We start from the raw sequence: 26811 nt of genomic DNA, 5'->3' as shown, positions 1-26811 counted from the left end.
GATCAAGTAAGTGAAACCTCTTAAGCTAAATTCAAAGTGTTGTATCTTTAATGCACTAGTCTGTTACACCATGAAATAAAAATACATTGAAGGAATATATCTTTGCTACTGCAAAGTGAAGTCCCAGCATGGCAGAAGCAGAAGTTGTTGGTTATGTCCCTGGAGCCTGTGCACGTGTACAGGGAACTGCCAACATCAGGGTCATTATCTGCAGGTGCAGGGAGAGACTTAAATTGAAAGACTCCATTAGTTAGTATATTAGAGGAGATTTTAAATAGCAGGAGAGTTTTTTCTTATTCCACTGACAAAAAATAAAAGATGTGAGTCTGAGATCAGCTATCGGTAAAGTTTTTGAGAGAACAGAAGGCGGAAATAACCAGCTTATTTCACTAGGTACAGATAGGTTTTCCAGTGTTTAATACATCAGCTTCAAATATAAAACGTTCCAGTTATCTTACTACTTTATGAATCCAGTGTGTCAAATATTGCGTTTAATGAAAACATCCTAACTAAATTCCTATTTCAAGCCATTTTTAGCTTTATACCAAGAATTTAATGAGTTTTTGCAAATTATTAAATATAAAAAGCCTGCCATGATTTTCTAAATGAAAAGTAAAATTGCTGATCAAGTTATTTGTTAAATACATATAGAGGTAACCTGTGCTCTGGGCTAACAGATAGTTTTACCAGACTTAAGGAGAAGATAAATTCTAGATCGCAAACTGATGTGTTTTAGTGATTTAGTGTGGTTTAGCGTCCCTGCCATTGGCAGGGGGGTTGGAACTAGATGATCTTAAGGTCCTTTCCAACCCTAACTATTCTATGATTGCCAGCAATGATAAGCTAAAAACTGTAATTGCAAAACCGGATTAAAATACCTAATTTCAGTTTTCCTGATTATTCCTGTAAACTCTTAATGAAAACCTGCAGCTAAAATATTTCTGATTAAGGCAAGTTTCAACTGCTTGTGTCTTTGGAGCTCAGGCCCAGCCACACATTTTTCTACTTGGGCGTCTGAAAAGGAAAACAAAATAATATTATTTTATATTTTTTCTAGTCTTTTCCTGTTATGTTTAGGGATGCCATGGGAAAATATTCCTCACAAAGGACTGTGTGGCCTCTCCTTTGCTGACTGTTTCTATCCCTTCTGAGTGCGTTTTAAGATGATGGGAATTTCTGCTTGTGAACATAGGTTGGCTGACCGATAATAAGGGATCTTCTTTCCACTTGTTTTGTCTTGATAAGGCTTCCACATGCTTTAAGCAGATCTTGTCCCAAACTAATGATTTTGCAAACAAGCTGTTCCCTTGGTTTGTATTTTAAGATAAACAAGCCTGCAAGGCAGCTTTTATTCAAGCTCAGTGCTTCAGTCCTTCTCGAAGTGGGCCTGCTGGTGGTAACTGTAATACCCTGGGAGAAGTTAGGAAGACTTTCCCATTGTTGCATTGGCTGCAATTATTTTGTTCTTTCATGGGCTGATTTCTGCATCCTGAAGCTGTTCCGAGGGCAGGGTACTACTTTGAATGCTTTCTTCTAGGTGACCCTATTTTCCCAGGATCCTCCCTCCACCAGACAAAGCCTTACAGCAGGGTTTTGCCAACCTTTTGGTCTTTGTAAAGCCTCTGTTTTTGAGGAAGTCACTGCAGGGTAGCTTTGTGCCTACACTGTATAGACAGATGAACACTGGATGGTTATTACCACGGCCATGGCTTCATTGTTGGCAACCCCTTGATCCTCTTGTTCCAGTCATCTGCTGTTTCTCATACCAGTTCCAAGACTGAAGGGAGCATGCTATCCTTCCTGCTCCCCAGAAGCAATGGAATAAAGCCCTCCTAGATGTTGTAGTGTAGATGAAGTGTTGTAGGAGTCTAACCTCTGTTGTCCATGCCTGAGTTGCTTTGTCATCTCCTTGGACTGTGTATGTTTGGGGCCATCTTGATGCTAAGGCAAGAGAGTTGCAGCACAGTGTGACTGCTGGAGAAGTCCAAGAGGCTGCCAGATACCAGAGTTCAGTAGTGCATGGAGATCCTCATGTCAATCAAAATGAGCAGTATAACTATGTTAGCGCAGCTGCAAGGCAGGGTTGATTTAATTTAGCCACAGCATGATACTGACGTAGTTGCATAGGTTTCATTTCTTCTTGTCCTACCAGTGTTACTTTGCACTGTGAGTTGTTGCATTGGATGAACCTGATGGATGTGGGTGGTTTTTTTGCCAGCTGATCTTCATCCTTATCTGGATATACCTTCTCTGATCACTTCAAAGAGTGTTTCTTTCTGAACCAGCAAACTCATAAACTCATCATTTCCATTGCTGGTAGCAGAATCTGCAAAAATCTCTTGGTCTCCAGCTTGTATTTCCCAAAGCTACTGTCTTGATATTCTTCAAGAATGCAACACATTTCCATGTGTTTTTTTAACATCTAGGATACTTGTTGGAGCTTTATGCCGCAGCATGCTTTAACAAAGTAAGCTTAACAGCCTGGCTTTCCCTCAAGTTTCACAGGAAACTAAAGGCAATGCCAGCTCTGTTGACAAACAGATCTGTGGACTGTTCTTAGTGCTGGATCCTGACCCTGCACTGCTTGGTGAGTGGAGGTGTCCTCTGTTGCACATAGCTGGGATAAGGCTTTAAGCTTTGGGTTTAGTAGCTTTTGCTTAAGCCTTATTTCATAGAACTTGAATCGCAGGTTTGAGACATTTTTGTTGAGGGGATGGGATTTCTTTCATCTTACTTGAACCTTAATGATATGCTGCGGTCTTTTCTGGGAAAGACAAGGAGAACTGGTAAATGATTGGGATGTTTGCCTAAAACACTGATTTTCATCTGAAGGTTTTAGGGAAGGCTGTTTTACCTTTTTTTACCTTATTTCCTTGCAAGAATTTCAAAGGGATTTACAAAGTTGTTTCTTTATAACTAAAAGTTCATGCTGTCTAAAAGGGTTTAGTCAAAACTTGGGGATGTTGTGTAGTGGGGTTTGTGTGTCAGGGGATCCCTTGGTTTTTAAATACACATGGCCGTGCTGCCCTTTCCTGCTTTTTTTCGTTTAGGAGCAGAAACCACTTCTGACTTAATTCCTGCAAACTCCATTGCATCTTTCCTTTTTCCTGTTCAGGTGCCACATCTTTCTCATAACAGAGAGAAGGAGAGCACAACCAGAGCCCTTGAGGCCGAGAACCTTGCCAGACAGGTCATACGTGTCCCATCTCTCCCTTGGAGGATACGGACTCCCGGCTGGCTTGGTGGCAAAAGCAGTGGAGCAGTATTCATGCCTGCAAATGCCTTTTCTATAGGCAATTATGTGGGTTTTGAAACATTATATTAATGCAGTGAGGGTCAGGTCTTACCGTGGAGAATTTTGTGCCAAATATCTGGACCTGTGTTGAACCACAGTGAAGTTTAGAAGTTGGAAGAGTCCCCCATGGTGCCATGCATCAGTGAGCACAATGGTAGATTCTAGTGGTTTGCCTGATTTCCTACAGAAGAGGTTCCACATCACCTTTCTTCAAAAGCTTATAGGGTACTTTGCAGACACAGATTCGGTCTGAAACAGTTCCACCTTCTGTCAGTTGGGAATTTTCAGACTTATTTTCTCCTTCCACTGATTTTTCAAGACACCTTCCTACCATCTAGATGCTGAAGCTCTGTGTCATTCCGTGCTTGTCTCACTCTGGCCTTGGACACCTGAGGGTTTTCTTTTTTTCCAGTGTTAACTGAACAGCATTACTTCTTGCCCTCTAGCTACCTTCTCCTCCAACTGCACATCTCAAAATTCTTTACAAAGAAGATGAAAATCCTTAGTCCCATTTTGCAGATGCCTGGGGCAGCAGCAGTGGTGTGGCTTGCCCCAGACTGTCTGATATCAGTGGCAGAAGGATGAATAGAGACATAGTCTTCCTGAGTCCTTATGCCAGTCCCCTTCTCCCCATGGACCCTGCGTCCCATTTTTAATGGATTAAAAATTCCAGTTCTGACTGTGCAAGTCCTTTTTTTGACATCTACAGAAATAGTTTGGTTGTACTGAGGTCATTTTAGGAAGGTGGAAAGAAAGTATAACCAGTGAGAGGAGCCCTTGCTGGAGAGTGCTCTGCAAGCAGCTCCCTCATCTCTGTAGGGCCTAAAGGTTTTGTTTCTGTGGTTGCTGTTTATCTCAGAGTTACGTGAGGAATCCAATAAGTACGTCCTATGTGAACATCCACTCTCTGATCCCTAATGGGCAGAACAATGCACCTGGGGACTTTGTCTGTGCTAGAGGATATGGCCAGTATTTAGAAGCAAATGACACATGTAGCTTGATGAAGTTGGCTGGTTTATAATTTTCAGTTTAAACCTGCTGGAAATGTTAGGTCTGAATGGAAGTGTGTGCCTGAATACTAGAACTAGAAAAAAATATCCAATTTGCAGTAGAGCCCAGCTTAGTCTTAGAGTTGGATAGTGAATTTCTGGAGAGGAGCTTTGACCATAGCCACAGCTATTTCTGTCTTCGGATAACGCTTAATTGAGCTGGTTCTGGTGCCCTACGAGGCATCTTTTCAGGGTGACTTCCTGAAGGGGAGACCTTCCAAACAGGCAGAGCCAGTATTCAGAATGGGCATAATAGGTTTCCTGAGCTAAGTCCCACCTTGTGGGCTCCCTGCGCCAGCTGCAGCATCCAGCCAAGTTTGGCAAGTGGCTCTGGGGGGAGTGTGTGCCATAATCCCATCCAGGGGTCACAGAGGTGCCCAGCTTTCATATCCGTCCCAATGGCAGAAGCTTCACCTGTTCCTCTGCTCCCTCCTGCTTGCTGGAGCTGACACCCATTTTCCCTGTGCATGACCCCGGCAGGCACCTCTCCCTGCTGGGACTGTAGGTATCACAATCCTCACCCACCCCTGAGACACTAAATACCCCCGTAGGACAGCTCTGCTAATGCTGTCCATCATGAATAGCTCTAATCCATTCTTTATTCATCGCCTTGATGAATTTAAGGCTGCACCCTTGCTGGCATTTCCTCCAGCAGAGAGTATCCCATTATAGGCGTGACTCCCTGGCTCGGCATACCATGACCCTCTGGGCCATCTCTCATCGAGGTTTCTGAACCAAATTCAAAGTTTTCATGGCATTTGTGGAGGAAGCTGACTCTTTAGTGTTGGGTAGCTTACAAATAGAGAGGTTGGCTAATGCCCCCTCTTCCTAATTGCAATTCTTTGCAAAGAAATTATTAGGAAGATATTAACCATATAATGTTTTGGCAGGGTGCTGGGTGACAGTCATCATTTCTGCTTCTATGGTATGTTTTAAAAAAAGAAATTTAAAAAAAGGACAATAAAGTAGGCTTTTTTGTTGGAAAAGAAGATTTCATGTTATCTGTGTTTGCAGGCTTTCTGGCTCATATGCTGGAGGAATCCTTGCTGCGGGGGTGTTTTCATTTTCTCGTCTAACATGGCAGTGGTCCATCACAGCAGAGGTTTTTAGCTTAAACAATCTGTTTGTGGGGCTGCTGATGGCTCTCACCGCTCATTTTGAGGAGGCATCCACCGCAAGAGAGAGATCAAAGGTAAAACATCTCAAGCAAAGGGAATAATTATTTTTTTTTCTTTAATTAGTTGTCACATGTTTGTTTAACTTCCTATTTATTTAATGCTCAGTTTTGTTTAAACAAAAAGGGCCAAATTTTGGGACTTGTTTGAGCACCTGTGCTGGCTGGTGTCTATGCTTGACCTACCTAGCTGTTCAGAAGTGCCAAATATTGCAAAACCTATCCACTTGGCTTAAGAGTTGAGCTGGGACCTGTTGAGTGGGTTTGGGATTGATTCATGTAATACACACCGGTTGGAAACAGGAAAATCAAAATTGCTTTCATCTAAACGTTTTAATGCAAAGTTTGATTTCCTGCATCAACGACTCAAACTAGGCTGTGGGAGTGCAAATGTTTGTTTTCAGAACTGTTTTTTTTGGGGGGGGGATAAACAGATATATTTTACAGAAAACTTCATGAAGTCAGAAACCCAGGTTTCTACTGAAAAACAGAAATGACCGATTTTTCAATGAGTTCTTCTTTTGAAATTAAATGTGCCCCTAAAATAATGGCATTATTAAATACAGAGACTTTAAATTTCATGCTGTATTCTCTATTTTACAAACAGGCTACGTAACCAAATGACATTTTTACTCAGCAATCTTGTTCTTTCGACTTTTCTTTGCCTGAGCATCTGATCTCTTCTCCTTCGACAGGCTTGCCCGCTGTGGCTCCTGTAAATTGTATGAATGAAAGGATTTTTGTTGGGCTAGGCTAGAATTTCAGGACTCCACAGTGGTATTTTACTCAGCTTTGTGAGTTCTCAAAGAACATGTTTAGTTGGTGGTTGTAGGGACCTTGTTTCACCACTGGATGTTTTTTATTTTTTGGTGAGTACTGTCCCAAGATCCCTGTACCTGAACTCCATGGAGATGGAATTGGGCATTTTCCAGCCTGCTCCCATGTTTCACATGCCCAGTTTCCAATGGGATTTTCAGATGAGATTTTCAGAATCTGTTAAGGAGCTTGTAGAAATGTTTTTAGGTGTCTGGCATCCCACGCCTTGAAGAATCCAGGCTGCCAACATCAAGCTTACAGTGCTTTTCAAAAATCAGATGGTCATGCAGACATCTTCAAGAGTGTGCTTGGAGTCTGTCACTAGACTTGAAAAATTGCTGAGGTTGTTCTGAGTCCTGCTGGGCAGCTCTGAAGCTCACTAATGTTTTTATGAAGTTATGGCAGGTGTTTCCTCAGCAAGGCAGCATCAGACATTGAAGGCTGTGCAGCTGTTAGAAAATTACAAGGTGATCTCATCAACATGCTAAGGCAAGTGTTTGCATCTCACACACCATCCTCACCAGTGAGTGAAATAAGCAGGGGCGATGCTCTGATGATAGATGGAAGTGCCATCCTTCTTGGGGATGGCTGGGGAGATGAGGATGTGTTGTCAGCTCTGGTCCAATAATGTCTGTGGGACTCTGGTGGCTTTTTCCCCACCAAGGAGCTGCCCTGGGCATGAATTCGGGTTGTAACATGGACCAAGTGGCCAGTGACTGTGGAGGAGGAGGCAAATTCAGAGGAGGAGCAGTGGCCAGAGGTGTATGTGGCACTGACCCAAGATTTCTATATGGAGTTGCTCTTGTAGCTTTATCTTTCTGCTGTGAATGAAGAGGACTCAGCACTGGTCTTGTGGTGCTACAGAGCAGAGCATATGGCAGAATGGGGCAGAGAGAGGCTTTCCTTAGCATCAGCCAGGGATGGCCATGGTACCAATAATGAACCTGTGAATAATCCTCAATGAGTATCAGAAATACCCTGCACTGTGTTGCACAATTTGGATATAATAACTGTTTTATCAGAAAACCCTTTCAGAGGTGCTTGAAAATCATAGAATGGCTTGCATTGGAAGGGACCTTAATGATCATCTTGTTCCAACCCTCCTGCCATGGGCCGCGACACCTTCTAATAGACCAGGTTGCTCCAAGCCCCATCCAACCTTGGAGACTGCCAGGCATGGGGCAGCCACAGCTTCTCTGGGCAACCTGTGCCAGAGCCTCAGCACCCTCACAGGGAAGAATTTTTTCCTAATATCTAATCTAAATCTTCCCTCTGTCAGGTTAAAGTCATTCCCCCTTGTCCCTTCCGTACAGGCCCTTGTCAAAAGTCCCTCTCCAGGCCTCCTCTAGCCGCTTTAGTGCTAGAAGCTGTTCTAAGGTTTCCCTGGAGCCTTTTCTTCTCCAGGCTGAACAAGCCCAGCCTGTCTCCGTAGGAGAGGTACTCCAGCCCTCTGAGCATCTTCATGCTCTTCTCTGGTCTCGCTCTAATAGGAGCTTTTAGACAATGAGGTTTATCACATTTAATTGTTTGCTAAGAAAGTTTGTGTAGACCTGACTTTAGCCATCTATGCCTGAAGAAGGGGAAAAAGTCATTCATATTTCATTAAATGACGTCTCTGTACATAATGGCATTATTTTAGTGTATGGCTTCTGAAAATTTGCATCATTCAGAGTTAACTGCTGTGCAGCAGGGGGTCAGGAATCAGACCCCATTGCATTTTTATGATGTGAGGGTGCTGTATAGGGTCTCTATGTACGTGGAGACGTAACTGTTCAGTTGGACAATTCGTAAAGAATGTTTTCTCTTAAACACATGAAATTTCCCTGCAAATAGCAAAAAATAGCCTGTACTGTCTGTGTTATGATTGACAACTGCTCACTGATACACTAGCTTTTCTCCTGTGAGGGTGCTGTGGGCTGTACTGAAGCTGTTTTGGTCTCTGAATATTTTTGCAAACTGTGAAGAGTAATTGTGAATGGGATGGGTTGTTGTCTTTTTTTCTTTCAGATCTCTAAATTTGGTGCCTTTTGCTGTGGGCTCAGTTTGTGCAATCAGCACACGATAGTGCTTTATATTGCTTGTATTGTGCCTTGGGTTCTCTCACAGCTTTTCAGAAAGATGGTATGTATTTTGGTGACCTATACCTCTATTTTTGTAAGGGAGTGAGTAGTTCTTCTTTCCAAGCAGTTGTGTTAGTTCTATGTTGATGTGCAAACAGGGACAGTCGTGGGTCTGTCTAAACTAGTCAGTCAAGACCTACTGAAGTTACAGTCCCTCTGTCTGATACCAGGGCCACTGATCGTAATTTAGGAGACCACCAGCAATCTGTGACCTGATTATGTCTCCTGTCACAGGAGTGCTCTGCCCCAAGTGCTTGTAAACACCCAGTGAGCAACTACAAGACCAGTTCTTGGAGCTAAGAACTGCTCAGCATGTCGGAAATAAGAGCATGTCCAAACAGGAAAGCAGACAAATATCTGTCGGTGAGAAGTCACAGGCACGTGCAGTCTGTGTGTGCTGCTGCTTCTAGCTGCTGGCTTTCTCATGCCACCAACTCATCTGGAGATGAGTTTCTGTATGTTGGTTCCCTGCTGGTAACAAACAAAAGCCATGTCCACTTCTTGCAGAGCATCTTGCAACTGCTGTTGATAACTGAAGATGCAGCCAGAGTAAGCAACACAGCAAGAAGGGTGCAGAGGCTTTGTCTCTACGGGAGCTCCTCTTCAGCATGTTGTTGGGATGTGCCAGACTTGGTGGCCTCCAGCTCTAATGCAGCCAAGACTTGAGAGTCCTAGAAGAGATCAGCTCTCAGGTGAAGAGTGCCTGGCTCATGCCAGCTGGAGAAGACCAAAGGAAAACTGATCCTTGGCGAAACAGTGAGCCTGTGATGTGGTCAAATACATGCCTTTCATCTCCTACCAGAGGTCCTGCTCTCAAGTTACACAGGGTGTAACTATGTCTGGAGTGAATCATGCAAGCTGTAGGAGAAAAGATGCAGCTCAGACAAGCTTGATCAAAAATCTCTTCAGTGTCTCCAGCAGAACTTGTTCTGACTGTGTATTTCCTCTAACAGTGGAGACTCACTTCTGCAGTATATTTGTGTTCTTTAAACAGAGCTTCCTTTTTGTTCTTGGGGGTTTTTTTGAACAATGGAGGTCTAGAGAGACCTGTTGTCTAGAGATTTCCAGCAAGGACAGTCCTGTGCCAGTGTAACATTCCTGGGAAATACTTTAGGCAGCCCAGTGCCTGCTGCGGAAAACCACCTAATAAGATGGATAATGGATAGAAAACAGTGACTTTTTAAGTAAAAAAAGAGCCAGCTTTTTTCTGAAGGCACTCTGGCCACCACCATTATGAAGCTACTTTCTCTACTCTGTAGATCATCACTCTTGAATGGTGCCTCTTCCCCATAACCCCAACTGCTGAAGAAGTGCTTTGATTGACAAGGCAGTGGCTAATGATAAAGCAAGCGTGCAATATTCTAGGGTGGGATTTTCCAAAGCACTTAAAGGAGTTAGGCACAGAAGTCCCTTTGAAAGTCTTGTCTTCCTGACCCCTTAGGCAGTCTTGAAAATCGTACCCCAAAAGTTGGCCTATCCAATTTAGCCAGTGTAATCGTGATGAAGTAAATGGCAAAACTGACTCCTGATGATGGTGATGATGTATGTAGTTGAACTAGAGCAACATTTTTTTTTTGCCAGATGGAATACCAGCCAACTCTTAATCGCTGCAAAGTGGGTTATCTCAGCCTTGCAGTGCTTCAGCCATCTATGCATGTCATGCCATGATTTAAATGTGAAAGATGCAATGAGTATGATACTCATGAGTCCTAGCTAATATTATTTGCTTCACTTAAATTTCACCCTGCCATGCAAAGGAGATCAGTTTGATGCAGTTTCCTAGTAATCCACAAAATCGTAAGGTTTAACATAGCATTTTGTAGGGACTTACTACAAATTGAGAGATCAGCTCTGTGTAAATATATTTGATGTTTTTTCTTTATCTGTTCTTGAAGTTCCAGCGTGATTAAACTAAAATAAACATTGTTATGCAATATGACATATTTTGGTGCAGGAATTGTCCCTAGGCCATTTGCTGAAGTTGGGTTTATGCTTCTTGGCTGGTTTGCTGCCTTATCTCTATCTGCCGGCTTCGTCCTACCTCAATCGAGCCCGCTGGACATGGGGAGACCAGACGACTTTTCAAGGATTTTTGACCCACTTTCTCAGGGAAGAATATGGGACATTCAATCTGGTAAATAAGGGTCATTTTCTAAATTACTTGCTTTTAGGTTAGGCAATAGCAGAACCTTTATATTTATGATGATTAATGACTTGCAGGGTAAAAAATGGAAAATGTTTTCTTTTTAAAAATTTAGTTCTGATTTTTGACCTTCTGATATGTCAGGTTTTCTGGGAATTGATGGAAAAGCCATTCCCAGGTGGAATGAGAATTCCCATTCCCAAATGGATGGAAAAAAAATCTGTGAATATGGGAAAATAATTGTCTTTGCCTTCATGGGGTGAGCTGTATTATTTACTGTGAGCTTTAGAGGAGTCTCATATTTTTAGGCCCTCAAAGAGCAGACCGTGCTAGAGGAAGATGGTGACATCAGTTTTATGTTTTTCTTGTTTTAAGACAAATAATTGTCCTTTTTTATTATTTTATTTGAAACTCAGATATTTTAACAAGCAGTTTTCATTGCTGTACTTTAAAAAAAAAAAAATTCCTCTTACTAATACTGAATTTGAATGAATGGTAGGATTGAGGGGTCTCGGAAATCTCTGATTTGAGTTATTGACAGGTCTGTGCCCTTGCCAAAGGAGGGATATATTGCATGGTTGCTTGCAGAGCACAGAGTCAGTATCTACCTCCTCCAGCCCTGCCTTAGATGTTTGGCTCTGGCTATCCAGGAAAAGCAAGTGCCCAGCACCCGTTCTGTCCTTCCTGTATCAGAAATGTCAGTGCAGAGGGCTGGGAGAAAAAAAGAGAAAAAAATATACTGTTTTCATACCATGTCACACCTTGGGGTCCTGAAGCCCCGCATCCTCAGAAATTAAGCCCCTGCATTAAGCCAATGTGAAACATCCAGTACCATTGCTGTTCCATTACAGCCTTCTTGGAGAGCTGGGTGGCTGTAGGTTGTGAGGCAAAAGACTTGATAATTCCCACTGCTGCTTCCTTAATCTTTCCAAAACTCCTGCAGAGATAAAATCCACCCTCTGAAGGACTTCCGAGTTTTCCTCTGTTGTCCTGTTCCCAGCTATCTCCTGAGAATGGGACTCCTTTGGGCAGAGCAATACCAAGGCATGCAAATCCCTTAACTCCTTTCTCCATCAAATGTGATGAATTCAAGTTGATGTTCAGGAGGCTTAGGGATGATGGACTGCGTGTAATCCTATACCACAAATCACATTTACGATGAACTGTCTGAAGCAGGAGCAGCAAGTGCAGCAAAATCCAAGCTTTTGGTCCCAGTGCCGGTTGGGCTGATGCCAGAGCCCTGTCTGGGTGGACAGACAGCCCTTGTGTCTCATGGCTCCATTTTAAGGGCAAGCAGGGTCAAAAAAAAAAACCCAAACCAGAGAGGTCTTGGGAGAGGGCTCTACGTATGAGCCAAGGATCAGAAATGTCGCCTCCTGTAAGGTATGTGTCTGAGGCCAGAAGCCATCGGCCTCCAACAGGGTGAGGCTTTGCAAGAAACAGAGAGGTGCTTCAGGAGCTGTGGGCTGGCTCTCCATTCTCTTTCATTTTTATTTTTAAATTAAATTTTAAATGCAGTTAAGTGTTGCATTTTCATTTGGATTAAATATTCCCTCCAGACCTCCTGTATCCATTTACCTTATATTTTACCTGGTAGCCACCACTTTTCCAACAAGCACCTAGGAAGGTAATTCCTCACCTCCACTGAACATGTCTTTTTTCCCAGACCTGTGCCATGGATTGCAGGTGTCTGCAATGAGAATTCTCATATATCTCATGCAAATCTCACTCTGCTCTGCCTCTGTCAGGGCAGAGGAGACATGGACAAGTCTGGTAAGCAAGCAGAAGTTGCAGCCCACATGCTTGTCTCAGGCTGTGGGGAGATGTCCCAGAAAATAATTGCACCATGCAGATAAAGGATGAGAATAAATGGCCTCAGGTTGCACCAGGGGGTCTTTAGATCAGATATCAGGAAAAATATCTTCACCGAGAGGGTTGTCAAGCATTGGAAGAGGTTGTCCAGGGAAGCGGTGGAGTTACCGTCCATGGAGGTATTCAAAAGACGTGTAGATGTGGCACTTAGGGACATGGTTTAGTGGATTTGGCAGTATTAGGTCAACAGTTGGACTCAATGATCTTAAAGGTCTTTTCCAACCTAAATGATTTTATGATATAGTGGAGACCGTATGATGTGCTCGAGTCACAAGCTAATGGGCTGGTAGTGCCTTGAAAAAATGCTTATCCAGGTGGTAAACCTGCACAGTGACATAAAGTAAAACAAGGACGTGGGAGGAAAATCTTGCAATGAAGGTTTGAGTAGAGTTTGCTGTCTTTTTGTTGTTTAAACAGTTCCCTTTCCCTGTGACCACCTTAGGGTACAACCTGAGAGGGTTTTGAGGAGCCCTGTGTGCTCAGCATACAGAAAATGAAGAGGCTTTCCGTTCCCCCAGTGATTCAGCAGGCAGCATGTGTGATTCTCATTGGTTTTTTCTCTTTTTAATCTAGGCCAAGTCTGAGACAGGATCCAGTATGAGAGAGATGCTGGCGTGAGTAAAATCTTGATTATGCCTTTTAGTGGAGAGAAGCCTGTTGTCACTGCTGTGATTTTGGCCTAAGTAGCTCCTGTCCTGCCTTCCCTCTGTTTGGTGCAGAGCTGGGGCCATGTGTGTCTGGCGCAAGGACAGTGTGCATGTCCGTCTGTCTTCCCTATTGAAGGAAGATAGTTGGATCCCCCTTCCTGGTGGTGTTTCATTCAAAATCCTGACATGTAAACTAAACTTGTTCCCATTTCTGGTAGACTTATTCATATGCAAAATGGGAATATGTTTTTGTGCTTATTCCCTGCTTTTGACACTTTAATTGAGTGCAAGGGGCAATTTGGGGATGATGCATCTATGCACTAATTTCTCTTCAGTTTTCAGGTGGCACAGATGAAGTCAGAGCTCTCCCTTCCCGTCCTTGCCCTGGCACTCGTGGCCTGTGTGAACACAGCACTGCCGTAAGTTGGAGGAGAATACATGCTCTGATGTGCACTTTCTTACTGGCTCCACTGGCAGCTTTCTTTGGCTTTTTGCTGGTGCAAAATTTTCAGTGATTGGCTGTGGTCGTGTGTTCATTAAGATCAAAATATCTCTGCTCCTGGTAGCCCTGTGGCTTTGTAGGTGGCAGGCTTAAAAACCTTGAAATCCTGGTGGTTTTCTGCTCTGGAAACAGAAGTTTCGCAAATTGCAAAGGTAAAGAAAGGCTCATCAGCTTCTTGTATTAAATGCATTTAGGTATGCGGAGAGAGTGGTTTTCAAGCACATACAACTTTAGTCTCCTTTTTTTATCATGCCATTACAGTGCTATTTGTTTATTATTTTTGTTTAATAGGACAAAGCAGCAGAAATCACCCGTGATCTGGCTCTTTGCTGGAATGCTCTGTCTTTATTCCTTCTTCTTCTCTTGGAGAGCAAACCTGGATATTACGAAACCTCTGTTCCTGGGTGTGGTAAGTTGCACTCCAAAAACTGCTCTGGTGTGTTAATTTTTGGAAGAAGCCTTAAAACCACTTAACTGGGACATTGTCTTGAAGCTGCCTAAAGTGTAGAAATACAGCTGCTTATTCTGTTTCCTTACAGCTGAGGAAACAGAAAGTTTCTCTGGGATTTTGTGTCCTAGGTGGAGCGATTCTGGCTGCAGAGCAGTGCTGTGGTGGCTGTGCTGGCAGGGCTGGGGCTGGCCACACTTGCCTCAGTTGGAAGCACCATGCTGGAGAGCAGCCGTGTGCTGCCATGGCTGGAGTGGCTTTCCACTCTCACTCTTGTCGCTTCCCAAGTCTGGGCAAATTACAGGTAACAGATCCCCTGGGCACGTGTCTTGGTGCAGCCTTGTAGTGCTGTGGGGTGCCGAGTGCTTGGGGTGCTGCTGTAAACCCCCTACTCCTGCTCCTGGGGTTTTTGTCCTTGTCTTGAAGTGGGAAAAGCACTTTTCATATCGTGTCTAAGCTTGCATGGTCGTAGCCTACAGGACTCCCTTGTTTGATTTCCCTCAAAATCACCAAGCACCAGTTGCAGGCTGTATATGGGGTGTCATGTAGGTTGAAGGAAGAAAACTGTAGATACATAATCTTCTAATGAAAAAACCTCATAAGTCTGTTCTTTATTTCCTAGGGAGATTTGCAGAATTTATTTGACCTGAGCAACACCTTCTCCTTCCTTTGCTTTGCTTCAGGTTTCCTTGCACCCTGGGCTTTTTCTTATGTTTTTTCCTTTTTGAAGAGTTTGATCTGTAGTGTAGATAAGGGCTTCCTTATCCCATAACCATGCTGAAGACTGCAGTGATTTGGGAGCCAAGGAGGAGAACTGAAGTAGGGGTTAACCAACTGTCGTGATTTAAGTCCAGTCAGCCACACAGCTCACTCGCTCACTTCCTCCCCCCGCTCCGGGAGGGATGGGGAGGAGAATTGAAAGAATGTAACTCCCATGGGTTGAGATAAGAACAGCGCAGTAACTAAGGTATAACACAAACCACTGCTGCTGCCACCAATAATAATAATGATAAAGGAAATAACAAGGGAAGAGAATGCAACCACTAACCACCTGCCGACCGATACCCAGCCCGACCCGAGCAATAATCTCACCCTTCTGGATAACTGCCCCCAGTTTATATAGTGGGCATGACGTGCTGTGGTATGGAATACCTCTTTGGTTAGTTTTGGTCAGGTGTCCTGTCTCTGCTTCCTCTCAACTTCCCCTCCTCCCTGGTAGAGCATGAGACTCAGAAAGTCCTTGGTCAGACTAAACATTACTAAGCAGCAACTAAAACCATTGGTGTTATCAGTGCTGTTCCTAGGCTGAAAGTCAAAAACACAGCACTGAACCAGCTACTAAGAAGGAGAAAAAAATGACTGCTACTGCTGAACCCAGGACACCAACAAAGCGTAGACTTCATACCTAGGAATCCCTCCTTTGCACAAATCTTTTCCCAAAGGCTGGTCTGTAGGTGAGACAGTCATAGTTCATGTCCTGTGTGGAGTCATGGAGTGTCCTTTTCTTGGTCCTGTACCTGGAGTGTGTACATTCACAAAACTGTGTAGCAAAAAAGGATCTAATCTCAGGTAATCTAAATCTACTTCTGCCTGATGCTACAAAACCTTAGTTTTTTAATGCTAAATTAGAAGCATTAAAGGGGTGGGTATCAGCTTCTAGCATCATCTAGTAAGTCTAGGTTTAGCCCAAGGAAAAAGATCGTAATTAAGGTGAAAGTGTGCAGTGAGTGTATTTTTATAAAACTCTAGTGGCTCATTTATCTGGTGCTAGTTTATGGGCAACTGTTATTTAAATGCTTCATTTCTATATTTCAGTTTCTCTGCAAAGAGAGATGATGCTTTTCAGGTAGATCTGACCAGGGTGGATTTCCCCTGTGGGTGCCTAGTGCATAAAATTGAGGGTAATGTAAAGCCATGCAAATAGCTGTTTTTTAAGATACTATTTTTTTTATCTGTTCTCTTAAGCACTTGTGATCAGAGCAACAACTACGTTGTTGATAAGTTTGCAAGGAATGTGCTGTCCTCAATGCCAACGGGTGCAGTGATCTTGCTAAGAGGAGACTTACCTGGGAATGCTCTTCGTTATATTCACTATTGTGAAGGGATGAGGCCAGATATCACTCTAGTGGACCAAGAGGTAGGTACAGAAAGGAATATTAAAAAAGGCAAAAGACAGATGTAAAAATAGGAAGCAAAAGTTCTTAGCTTTTCTCCTTTCTCAACTTGAGGGTGTCTCTTTGTTCAGATAAAACTCATGATACAGAAGTAAGTAAAATGGCTTTTTTTAAAGGTTTGTGGGTAGCTCTGGGATGGAGTGTGGTGTGCAAGTCCCATTCAAGCCCAAAAAAGCTAACAAGGAAGCAATAGCAAGTAGGGAAAGGGGAAGCCCAAGTCCTTCACCACAGCAGATATGCAGATGTGGCACAGGGTTTATGTTTGCCTTGGTGAGGAAGCATTGTCCTGGCTGTTTTCTGCAGTGGGCCTGAAATACAGATGTTAGGGCAACAGAAGGCTTCTGGGAGCAGCCTGGAGGGCAGCAGTTGCCTCATGGGCAGTGCAGCTTTGGGAATTCTTTCAGGGGCTTTACCGTGCTGAGGCTCATTCGCCGTGTCCCCTGTTATCTTCGTTCCCCAAAGGTGGTTTTGCATATTTCTGCCTCTGTTTCCTATATTAAAACATAGGTGCTGTGTGCCCTGGGTGGTGTTTGTCTTTTTTTTCCTGAGAAACAGGAGAAGAAAAACCCCACTCACAGAAGACCCCTGCACTTCCACTGCCACATCAGTTCTTGCACTTGGCTTTTCAACAAGTTTTGCAACTTGTTAGAAAACCCAGAACTCAGTGCCTCATATTTAACCAGCCAAAGCCCTCTTGTCTGTCTTACCAGCAGTAGCTATTTCATGTTTTCTCATAGTTTTGCCTATGGTGAGGACCACGTGCTTCTGATCAGAAACCACTGGTGACCTAGTCTGGTGGTGTGGTGGTGTGGTCCCAGGCCATTGCTGAAGTGACAGGTGACTTTACTGAGCAAATAGAGTCACAGAATCATAGAATACCAGCTTGGAAGGGACCTCAAGAGTCATCTCACCCAACCTTTCTAGGCAAAACGTGACCTAGACTACATGCCCCAGCACCGTGGCCAGCTGAATCTTAACAGTCTCCGTTACTGGGGAATCTACTGCTTGCCTGGGGAGATTATTCCAATGCCTGATTGTTCTCATCAAGAAAAATTTTCCTCTTGTGTCCAACCAGAGTGTCCCCAGGAGTAACTTGTACCCTCGTCTTTTCCCTGTGACTCCTTGTGAAAAGGAGTTTCCGTCTTCTTATAAGCCACCCTTTAAATACTGGAACATGGTGATCAGGTCTCCTTGAGCCTTCTTTTCTCTAGGCTGAACAAGCCCAGTTCTCTCAGCCTTTCCTCACATGGCTTCACAGTTCTTGGATCATCTTTGTGGCCCTTCTCTGGACCCTCTCCAGCCTGTCCACATCTTTTTTTGTGTAGTGGGAACCAAAATGAACACAGTATTCCAGGTGTGGCCTGACAAGCACTGAGTAGATGGGATGACATCTTTATCTCTGCTGGTGATGCCCTTGTTGATGTAACCCAGCATCCTCCTAGATTTCTTTGCTGCAGCTGCACACTGTTCACTCCTATCGAGCTTGGTCCACCAGGACCCCCAGGTCCCTTTTTCCGTAGAGGTGCTTCCTAGCCAGGTAAATTCTGGCTTGTCATTACTTCTGCAGAAACCATTTCTTCTGGATGTAAAAATGGATGAAAACTTTGGTACTTGTTTTAATTACAATATTTTTGCTGATAGATGATGACTTATGAATGGTATTTACCCAAGCTGGCAAAGCATTTACCTGGCATTTATTTTCCTGGGAACCGGTGGAATCCTGTGGAAGGAGTATTACCTGATGGGACACTTGCTTTTAATCTCCATCGTTTCCTCAAAGTAAATAAGCAGTAAGCATTTCTTTCATATGTAACAGCTTGCCTAAAATCTTCAGCCTTTTTTTTCTTGAAATGGTTTATAGAACAGCTTGTTATTGCATCCAAAAGACCAATTTTCTCCACTGACTTCCTCGCTGGTGCTGAGATTATATTTGCAATTAAAGCAAATATCTATGTAGAAGTAACTCCATCCGGATATAATGTTGCATGTTTTTTTGAGGTTGGTTTGGGGTTTAGGAAGACAAAATAAGAAGGTGATCAGAAGAGAGTATTTACTGATTATTTTTGTTGTTGTTGTTGATACAATTCATCACAAAAAACGGAACTTCCCTGTCTACTCAAAATGATGGTGGTTGGAGAGCAAATTGCTGCTGCTTCTCCTTTGTGAACGTTGTGGCCAGCTGATTAGTATAGAATGAATGTATTCCAGGAATAAACGTCATATAAAAATAGCTTAGTAAGAGTGGAGAAAGGATTAGTACTCCCATGAATAAGAATAGCATCTGCATTTAGACAAGCCAGGGTGAGCCTTGCAAGTGTGGGTAGGCAGAAGAGCATTGCCAGGTGCTGTCAGGAAGAAACAGGCTTCTCCTATGGCTTCTGGTTGTTTGTGAGGTCGAGCATAGGGAAGGGGATGTGTCATAGGGAAGGTGTGCAATGCCAGGCGGGGTATTTGCTTGCTATTTTGCAGACTGACACAAAGACATTCCCTTTTTTGATGTGGTATTGTGTGGTGTGCTAAAGCGTGTGCGGTGGCCCGTGGTCTCTGACATGGCTTCACGATTGCTCTCTCTGTTGTTTTTTTGGCAGTAAAGAAGTGTTTGTCTGCATAGGTCTTCATGAAGGTGACTCAACCTGGAGAAGGAGCTATTCGCTTTGGCCATGGGGTACGTGTGAGAAGTTGGTTCCTTCCAATATTGTGTTTGACCCAGGAGCGTGGATTCATCTTACAAGAAATCTCTATAACTGGACCGAAGACTATGGCAGGTACGAAGCAGAGGCAACTCTGCTCCTTCCTGTTCATCATTCTTCTGCCAGCAGCATAGCCACATCCATTGCAATGTTACAAAAATTAAACATGAGTAATAACCATAATGTTGTGTGTTCTGGAACATACAACAAATCTGCATGTGGTATTTTTGTTAGTGTTAAAAATAGAGAGGACATTTCTAGTCAAGTATTAGGGCCAATTCCAATCTTAAAACTTGATTAGGAGCCAAAAAAAAAAATTGAGGACTTGGGACATTCAGTGTTTTAAATCTCATAGGTTGAACAGGGATGGATGGTAAAAAGTATTTCTCACTTTGAGGATAGCTAGGATGCTGTGAAACACCTGGTATATCAGGCTTCTTCTATGGAAATGAAGGAATAAAGTTTTATGAGTGACAGGATCATCTGAATTCCCTGCCGTCAGAGCCAGGGGCTTCATGACAAGTCATTTTCTGCCTGGGAGGTCTGTAGCTGCCAAGTTGATTGTGTGGTGGATGAAACACAGTGGCTTAGATCTGATGGCTGAATTTTATTCTCATTCCCATTTAGTTTCAAGCCTTCTTCCTGGGAAGCTGTTGCCAATGAGGAGATGTGGCAAGCCAGGTAATTCTCCTTTGCTCCCTTCCAACAGCTGGTGGGCAATGCCAACACAGTGGGATGTAAATACATGCCAAAGTGGGTGGCTTGATAGTGCATGGCCTTTTTGGATCTAAACGTGCCAAGCTTTAGAAGTAAAAGGTTGACAGAATGAGAAGAAGCAAGCGTGGCCTCCAGCAAGTCCTTCAGGAAAGTGGTGGTTTTGTTCACTGAAAGGTTCTGCTTGAAGTATCTTGAGGGAGCAAAGGGTAGTTGGGACATAGGGTGAAGAAATACATTATGGAGAGAAATTTGTATCACTGCCAACTTAAACAGAAATGCTGGTGTACTGTCCCATGTGCAGGCATGTTGAAGATGTGTATAACCATGTAATGCGAGCTAGTTATGTTAAGCAGTTATTATATGGAAGTTTTGCTTCTTTTCTTAGGATGAAAACAGCTTTCTTTATATTTGAACTTGCTGAAACTGCCAGTGTCACTGCAGAAATTAAATCACAACTTTACACATTTGCGTACGCTGTAAGTTGTATATTCTGGCTATGAATGCTCCTTGCAGTCTCCATCCTTTTTTTCCCCTCCCCTTTTTTTTAATTTCTGAGCTGCATAGAAATAGTGTGTTTCCACATAGGTCCTGTAATCTGCCTTCTCCTTGTGCATCCAAACTGGGAGCATAACAGATTCAAAGAGATTTCTTCAGGGATTTTATCCATTCCTACTTGCCCCCTCAGTCACAGAGGATGCCCAAAGCTAACCAGGCAACACCCTGCTTTTGCTATAAATACGTTGTCTGTGCTGGGCTTCAAACCCATGCCAAGTGATTGCTTGTCCTGAAGTCCCCTCTTTGCACTTATCCCCTCTGTCATTACACAGTCACACATGTGAGCCAGCAAGTGTAAAATCTGACAGTCTTCTTGCTGCAAATTAATTCTGCTGCATTTCACACCAAAGAATAGCACCCATGAGCTGGTGAAGGTATCTCTGGAAATGCTGGACTGCCCGAGATGCCAGCAGATACACAAAACGATCAGTGTGGGTTAGCAGAGAGGAGGAGTGTTTCATACTCCAGCAAAGAGTCAACAAATAGTTTCCTTTCAACTCTTGCCCATTTTGCTGTGATTTTTGCTGTTCTGAAAAGTCGTTGGGCATGTGCCTGCTGTTGAGTTTATGAATATTCCCACTCAAGTGAACAGACTGCTTACGTTCTGTGGAAGACATCCTGATCTCCTGAAATACTGAGTAAATGTCTTTGCAGGCGCAGCAATTAGATCTCTCTTTTTCCCCAGCCTGGTGTAATGCCTCTCGGGGAAGTGCATAATGTGCGGTGGGGTTATCATGATCATCTGTAATGTTTCAAAACAAACAGCTGCCATAGGAAGGGAAACATTTCAGCCCCCCCTTGGATTTCTGATTCACGCTATCGCACATTGCATAGCAAACAGAGTGAGTTACAGAAGCACTCTGGACTTGGATGTATAAATAGCATCTGTTCCTTTACAGGCAGTTTTAAAGCACTGTTAAGAGCTGTTGGTCCCCTTCGTTCAATTAATTTGTCCCCCCCTGGGCTTTTTTTTTTGTCCCTTTAACAGTCGTACAAAGAAATTGTCAACTCTCATCCAAATCACCCAGTGAACTGGCACAAGAACTACGCCATCGCCTGTGAGAGGATGTTGCGTCTCCATCAGGTGGATGTGGATCCTGAAGTGTTGCTCTCTGAAACTGTGAAACATTTCCTTCTGTACACTGAGAAAGCGGAGGATGATCCCCAGCGGCAGGATATTCTGCAGGCTGTGAAGCACCTGAAGAAAGAGCTGCAGGGGCTGAGGAAAATGAAAGAAGATGTGAGGCGGGGAGCTGGGTAGCACCCAGTCCTCCACCTGGGTGCTGAAGTGCCGAAATTTTGAAGTCAGGACTTAAAATCTGAATTAGGCCTTGACAACGTGAGAATGGTTCTAAAAAGTGCCAGAGGTGTCAGTGAAGAGGAAATCAAGTGTGGTTGCTTCTGCAGGAACTGTTGTTTGGTCTTTTGATTGCTGTTGCCAAATGAACTGTTTGTGTTGTTCTGTGTGTGTGGAAAACAGCTCATCACTAAATAAATTACTCTGTTTCAAAAAGGAGAGTTTTCTTCTTAAAAGAAACCTGTAAGTCTGATGTACTGTGAAGCTTTTTTAATTTTTTAATTAATGTGGCATCTTTTGTAGATACAAAACATGTAGCCTTTAAGTGTTACTGAGCCATTTTTCTTTAGCTGTGCTATGTAGGTGCTCATGGGGCAGTTTGGTTAGGTAGGTTTCCATCAGGACAAGTATGTGGGATGGTGCCCTTCATGGGAGCCTGATGGCTTGCTGTTTCAGATGTGCTTTGTCCCCTGGCTGTGCCTGTTGCCCAGGAGTGCTGCAGACATGATGCATCCCTCCTGGCATGGGATGGTGTGTAGATACCAACTCAGCTCATTCTGCCTCCCTTGCTTTGCAGGAATGGTTATTTTTGTTGCACTGGGATTTTATGTTGTGATAGACTTTACTGCTCTAGTTTTCCATTAGTGAGAAATCAACTTGGGTATTTTCCCTTGCAGAGCACCGTGACCCTAGATAGCAGTGGGGCATCTCCGGCACCTGCCTCCACCTGGGGCAGAGAGAGACTGTGATGCTGCCACCCTGCATGGGGACACAAGAGCGGCTCCCTTGGGATGCTGCACTCCCCAGAGCTCATGGCGTTTGTGCTGTAGCCTCTTCCTCTGCAAGCATGTACTACATTTACTCTGCCACATCCTCACAGGTACTGGGGATGCCAGAACTGCAATTTTAGAGATGTCAGGGGCTTTAACCAGAAGAATGGAGCGTGAATCCATCCTGCTTTTTAATCTGCCACAAAAGTCAAGCAACTTGGTTAACAAGAGCTCAGCTACTTATTTTCAACAACAAAAAGCATAAAATAGCATGTTTTCCAAAATGTTGTCAATTAACATATACTTCAAATGCATAAAATAGATCCAAAACTTTAGTATTGTTATTGGAAAGTTGTGTTTATCTAAATTTTCATCCTTTGTTCTGTGGTTATGTGAAATCTCAGCCCAGTGTTTTATAGCAGACAAATTGCTGCCAGGCTGGGATTTCATTTTAGGATTCATAGTAAAATTTTAGGAGAAGGAAGAAGTGCTTCTGTACATGTCATGTTATCAAGTAGTACCTCTGGAAAGCTTCCCAGAGGCTTGGAGAAACAGATTAGGATGTGTGCAGCAGCAAGGGGTGTTGCATGTGGATGCTCTGTTGATCTGTAATTTGAGGTTCATGTAGTTGCAGATTTAGGCTCGTGTGGATACTAACCCTAATAGATCCTTTTAAAAGTAGGCTACTTCTGTTGTCTCCAAGTGCTGATTTTCCCAGACTGGTTTTCAAGGAATGCTGCCTGTATAAAACTGAAGCTGCCGTCTAGGAGTCTTACTCCGGTTGCAAAACAACATCCTTTATTTTTCTCCCTCTCATTCTGATTTGTTTTCTTAGTTTCATTCCATAGGTATTCCCCCTTTACTTCTATAAATGATTCCTGTACAAACAGCAGATAAGAAATGAGCAATAAGAAGAAACAGAACTACAGCTTCTGGGTTGCAAAGCTACAAAGCAGAGGGGAAAGAAGGAAGAAGAGCAGTTCAGGGGTGTCATTTTAACTCTTTGTGTTGTAATTGACTACATTTCAGGTTGACCATGCCTCACTTAAATCTCTTCCTTTTTCTCAATCCCCACATAAGTGTTTGTACAGAGCAGAGGAATATCATACATTCCTCAGGGCAGCTTTCTCAGGGCTGGCTTTCTTTTCCTTTCTCAGAGTCAGTCCTTCAGCCTAGCAGAAAAGCATTAGGAATCCAATTTTTGAATGCTTTTGTTACCTGCATTATTGAAAATCCATTCAAGCAAATATACTGAGCTGAGGGTTTTCTTTATCTTGATTAGATGCTCCTCCTTAGCTGCATAGTCTTGAAATAATTGGAAGCTTTTGTGGATTCCACTATCTACTTGGGAGAAAAGAGGGGCTGGACAAAGGTATTCCAGCCTGCAGCCTGCGTCAAGTAATGTATCGTCATGTATTGTAATAACCAGTGATGCAAACTATGAGAACTTTCCCATGAGCAAAAGCATTCCCAGCTGTGAAGAGCAGTGAGAATGGGATGCTTTTTTAGGGAGCAAAACAGAAGTGGTTGCAACGTGTGCCATGTCTGTATGAATTGTGTACATGTGTGATATGGGTGTCTGTGCTACATGTTCAGCTTGAAGATACCCGTGACAGCCGCTCACGAAGGGTTTAATATTTAACAGCGATGGAAGTTACAGAATTCCTCCTGTGAATCTGCTCACATGAGATTGCTGGTGCTTGCAGACGAAACGGTTGTGTAGTCGTTTCTGAGCCGATTCACTAAAAGGTGATGCTGAGGGATGCTGGCAGAAGTTTAATTTTTATCAGCTCCTCTTAGGTGGCACCCTGAAGTTTATCAAACAAGTAAAGCTGATTTGCTCTTTGTTAGTCTCAGTTGCATGAATAGGTTGCCAAGTAAACAGGATTTTACGTTTTCCTAATTACTTTCATATTTGTGTTTTACCTCTGTGTTCTCTTGCAAAACTGGTCCTAATAATTAGTCAGGCTCCTGCTGCCTAGACCTTAAGAAAAAATAAATAAATAAAGGAGAATTGGGAAGGGTGAAGGGGGGGGAAGAGACTTCTGAGGGTTTTTTCTCCCTTATAAATTCATTTTTGTTACAAGCATCTTTTATACATATTACTAAAGGGAGCACACTAAGAAATGCAAATAATAGTTCTTTATTTTATTATGACAGTTAATTAATAGCAACCTGTTTTAATGAATAAAGTCACTCAGAGTCCTTCAGCACTTCCTAAGTAGAGGCCAGAATCTGTAGGGATTCTTCCCCCCCCACACACACATTGTATAGCTCCAAGACTCCACGTACTATATAGGGCCTGTATAGAAATGCTCACTAATGAAGAGGGAGGGCAAGGAACTTGTCTGCATTCAAAGATCACTGGTGAGTCATTCAGCAAGAAAAGGCCCCTTGCTAGGAATAGTCACAGTTCCGCGGCATTGTGCTAGCAAAAGGGTTTGATCAAAGGTCTCCTGCCGAGCTTGCATGGTTTCCTTTCATACGACGACCATAATTAAAACCACTAATTCTCTTTTAAAATGCTGCAGGATGCCATGTAGGCATCTGTCTGGAGTGTCCTTTGTGCTGTCGGGAGCTGTTAAGGACCAGCGCCGAGGGCTTTTCAGCTACATGCCAGTCAGGAAGGTGATTCGACATAAGGGTGCCTCTGAAGGCTTGACAGGGCCTTGACTACACAATTCCAGCTGAATTTGCCCCTTGTCAGCTGCCAGTAAATAAATCTCAAAGAAGGGAGGGGTGGGGGGAAGCTGAAGTTTCATTACCTGATCCCCGGGGCTTTGTTGGTTTTGGCATCGCCCAGGGGGAAGCCCTCACCCCTCGGGGCTAGGGAGCTGGAGATGGCCATTGGAGACCCCAGCGCCCAAGCCTTTGAAGACCATCAATACTTGTAACAGTTCAGCTGTTAGGAAGACAAATAAATGGAAGAGCCCATTAATCCCCTTTGGGTACTCGGTGCCTTTTGCCCTTTTATCGCAGCCTTATTAGGTTCCTACTCATCTTGAACCAGGAGGGATGAATTGAAGTTGTTGAGCGCTAATTGGCAAAGACTTTTCATCACGGGCCAAGAACTTTCACTGACTTGAAAGTAACTTCGCCTCGGGGAGGATCAGCAAATTTTTGCCTTGCCATTAAAACAAAACCCAAAAATCCTGTTGGTTTTCAATGCAGTGTTTAAAAAAATTAAGAAAATATTAAAAGATGCAACTGCTAAATTGCTAGGCTTGTCTTTCATGAGGATGTTGGCAACTTTTATTTGCCCTTTAAAAGAGAGTCAGGGAGCCAGACAAGGCTCAGGCCATCCATCCTGGAATGCAGTTGAAATGCATGTCTTTATGTGTGTACATGTGCATTACCAAAACCTGCTCATGGGCTAGGCTTCCCAAAAGCAGCCTGGGAGATGATCTGTAAGGTGGCATCATTGTTCTTGACAGTTTGCAACTGCTCAAGGTTCAAGCAGAGTGGTGCTGAGGTTTCCATGTGCCTGTGGACAATTCTGGTTGCCCTCTAGTCATCCCTGGGTTTGCTGGTGGTATTAATGGGAAATATTTCAGTGTAGAGACACTTAGATGTTCTCTTATGAATTGTTTTTAATGTTGATTTTGGTAAATGTTGCATTAATTTGAACGTACTTACTGCCCTCTCTTCTCTCCCTGTCTCTCATTGCATATTTTAAATAAAGAAGAAAACTTTTGTCAGTTTGCAAATCCATCTTGTACATGGTGACAGTGTCATGGGCCACCTCAGCCGGGAAGACGTCAAGCTGGGGATTTTAGAGCACAAAATCCTACTGATCTGTTCTTCAGCATCTGCATGTGGGGGACTCATGATACAAGGTGCCTACATTAAGGATAGCATCTCCCACTGGGATGCCAATGTATGTACCCTGGCAAAGTCCACCCATGCCAGAGCTCTCACCATCTCTCCAGGGACTTCCAGGACCAGGAGCTTGGCACAGTGCTACTTGAACAAACAGGCAGCTAAAGCTCCTGCACCGCTAGCAGTAGGGAATGAAGACATCATTGTCAGTACCCTCTGAAAGGCTGTTTGGTTTGGATCTGCCCCTGACAGGTGGCTGTGAGATGCTGCCTGGCTCCATGGCTATGAAGGGCTACGCAGTGAGGATGGAGGACACCACTGGCACCACGTCCATGTGTAGTCCCTTCTATGGGAGTGTTTGAGTGCTCCTGGGTATTTTAGAGTTGTAGCATAATGCTGCTGGTTAGATACAGCAGCTTGCTGGGCTTTGGGGAAAAACACCTAAGAGGAGCATGGTTTTGGATGGTTTGTATGACCTGTTTTTGTCATGTCCTGAGCTTTAGTAGCAAAGCCACTTTAAAAAATGGCATTTCAAGAACAGCCCTGCTCATAAAGCCTCCCCTGGGAGGATTCGCTGCCTATTTCAGGCCAGAAGAAGGACTTGTGTGCCCAAATTGTTGCCATTTTTTCCCTAAAATTTATTATGTCTCCCTTGCTGCCTCTTGACACTCCTGTTATATTCAAACTTGACTTTTCAATAAAGGCTTTTTCAAAACAGAATGA

At 43.5% G+C, this 26811-nt stretch overlaps 1 protein-coding gene across 3 annotated transcripts in view; it reads left to right on the top strand.

Annotated features, from left to right (window-relative positions):
- The window catches only part of TMEM260 (transmembrane protein 260), a 34568-nt gene extending 12829 nt beyond the window's left edge, over positions 1 to 21739 (top strand). The window contains exons 4-16 of one of the 3 annotated variants that reach the window (XR_008975338.1): positions 5359 to 5536; positions 8342 to 8455; positions 10409 to 10588; positions 13043 to 13083; positions 13452 to 13535; positions 13910 to 14027; positions 14198 to 14370; positions 16032 to 16203; positions 17882 to 18019; positions 18852 to 19005; positions 19558 to 19611; positions 20033 to 20123; positions 21191 to 21239. Coding sequence is in view for 2 of the 3 variants with exons in the window: in XM_057433067.1 (XP_057289050.1) it covers positions 5359 to 5536; positions 8342 to 8455; positions 10409 to 10588; positions 13043 to 13083; positions 13452 to 13535; positions 13910 to 14027; positions 14198 to 14370; positions 16032 to 16203; positions 17882 to 18030; positions 18829 to 19005; positions 19558 to 19611; positions 20033 to 20123; positions 21191 to 21463 (1804 nt within the window). In the remaining variant the exon portion in view is untranslated. Of the gene's footprint in view, positions 1 to 5358; positions 5537 to 8341; positions 8456 to 10408; positions 10589 to 13042; positions 13084 to 13451; positions 13536 to 13909; positions 14028 to 14197; positions 14371 to 15881; positions 15968 to 16031; positions 16204 to 17881; positions 18031 to 18828; positions 19006 to 19557; positions 19612 to 20032; positions 20124 to 21190 lie in introns of all 3 variants that reach the window. The other 2 variants (XM_057433067.1, XM_057433068.1) reach the window with 2 other exon arrangements.
- The last annotated feature ends 5072 nt before the right edge of the window (positions 21740 to 26811 follow it).

The sequence above is a fragment of the Pezoporus wallicus genome, unplaced genomic scaffold, assembly GCF_028554395.1.
Source record: "Pezoporus wallicus isolate ANWC-B61680 ecotype Strahan unplaced genomic scaffold, APGP_CSIRO_Pwel_v1 contig_7379, whole genome shotgun sequence".
Classification (NCBI taxonomy): Eukaryota; Metazoa; Chordata; class Aves; order Psittaciformes; family Psittacidae; genus Pezoporus; species Pezoporus wallicus.
This window is presented reverse-complemented; position numbering and strand designations above follow the sequence as displayed.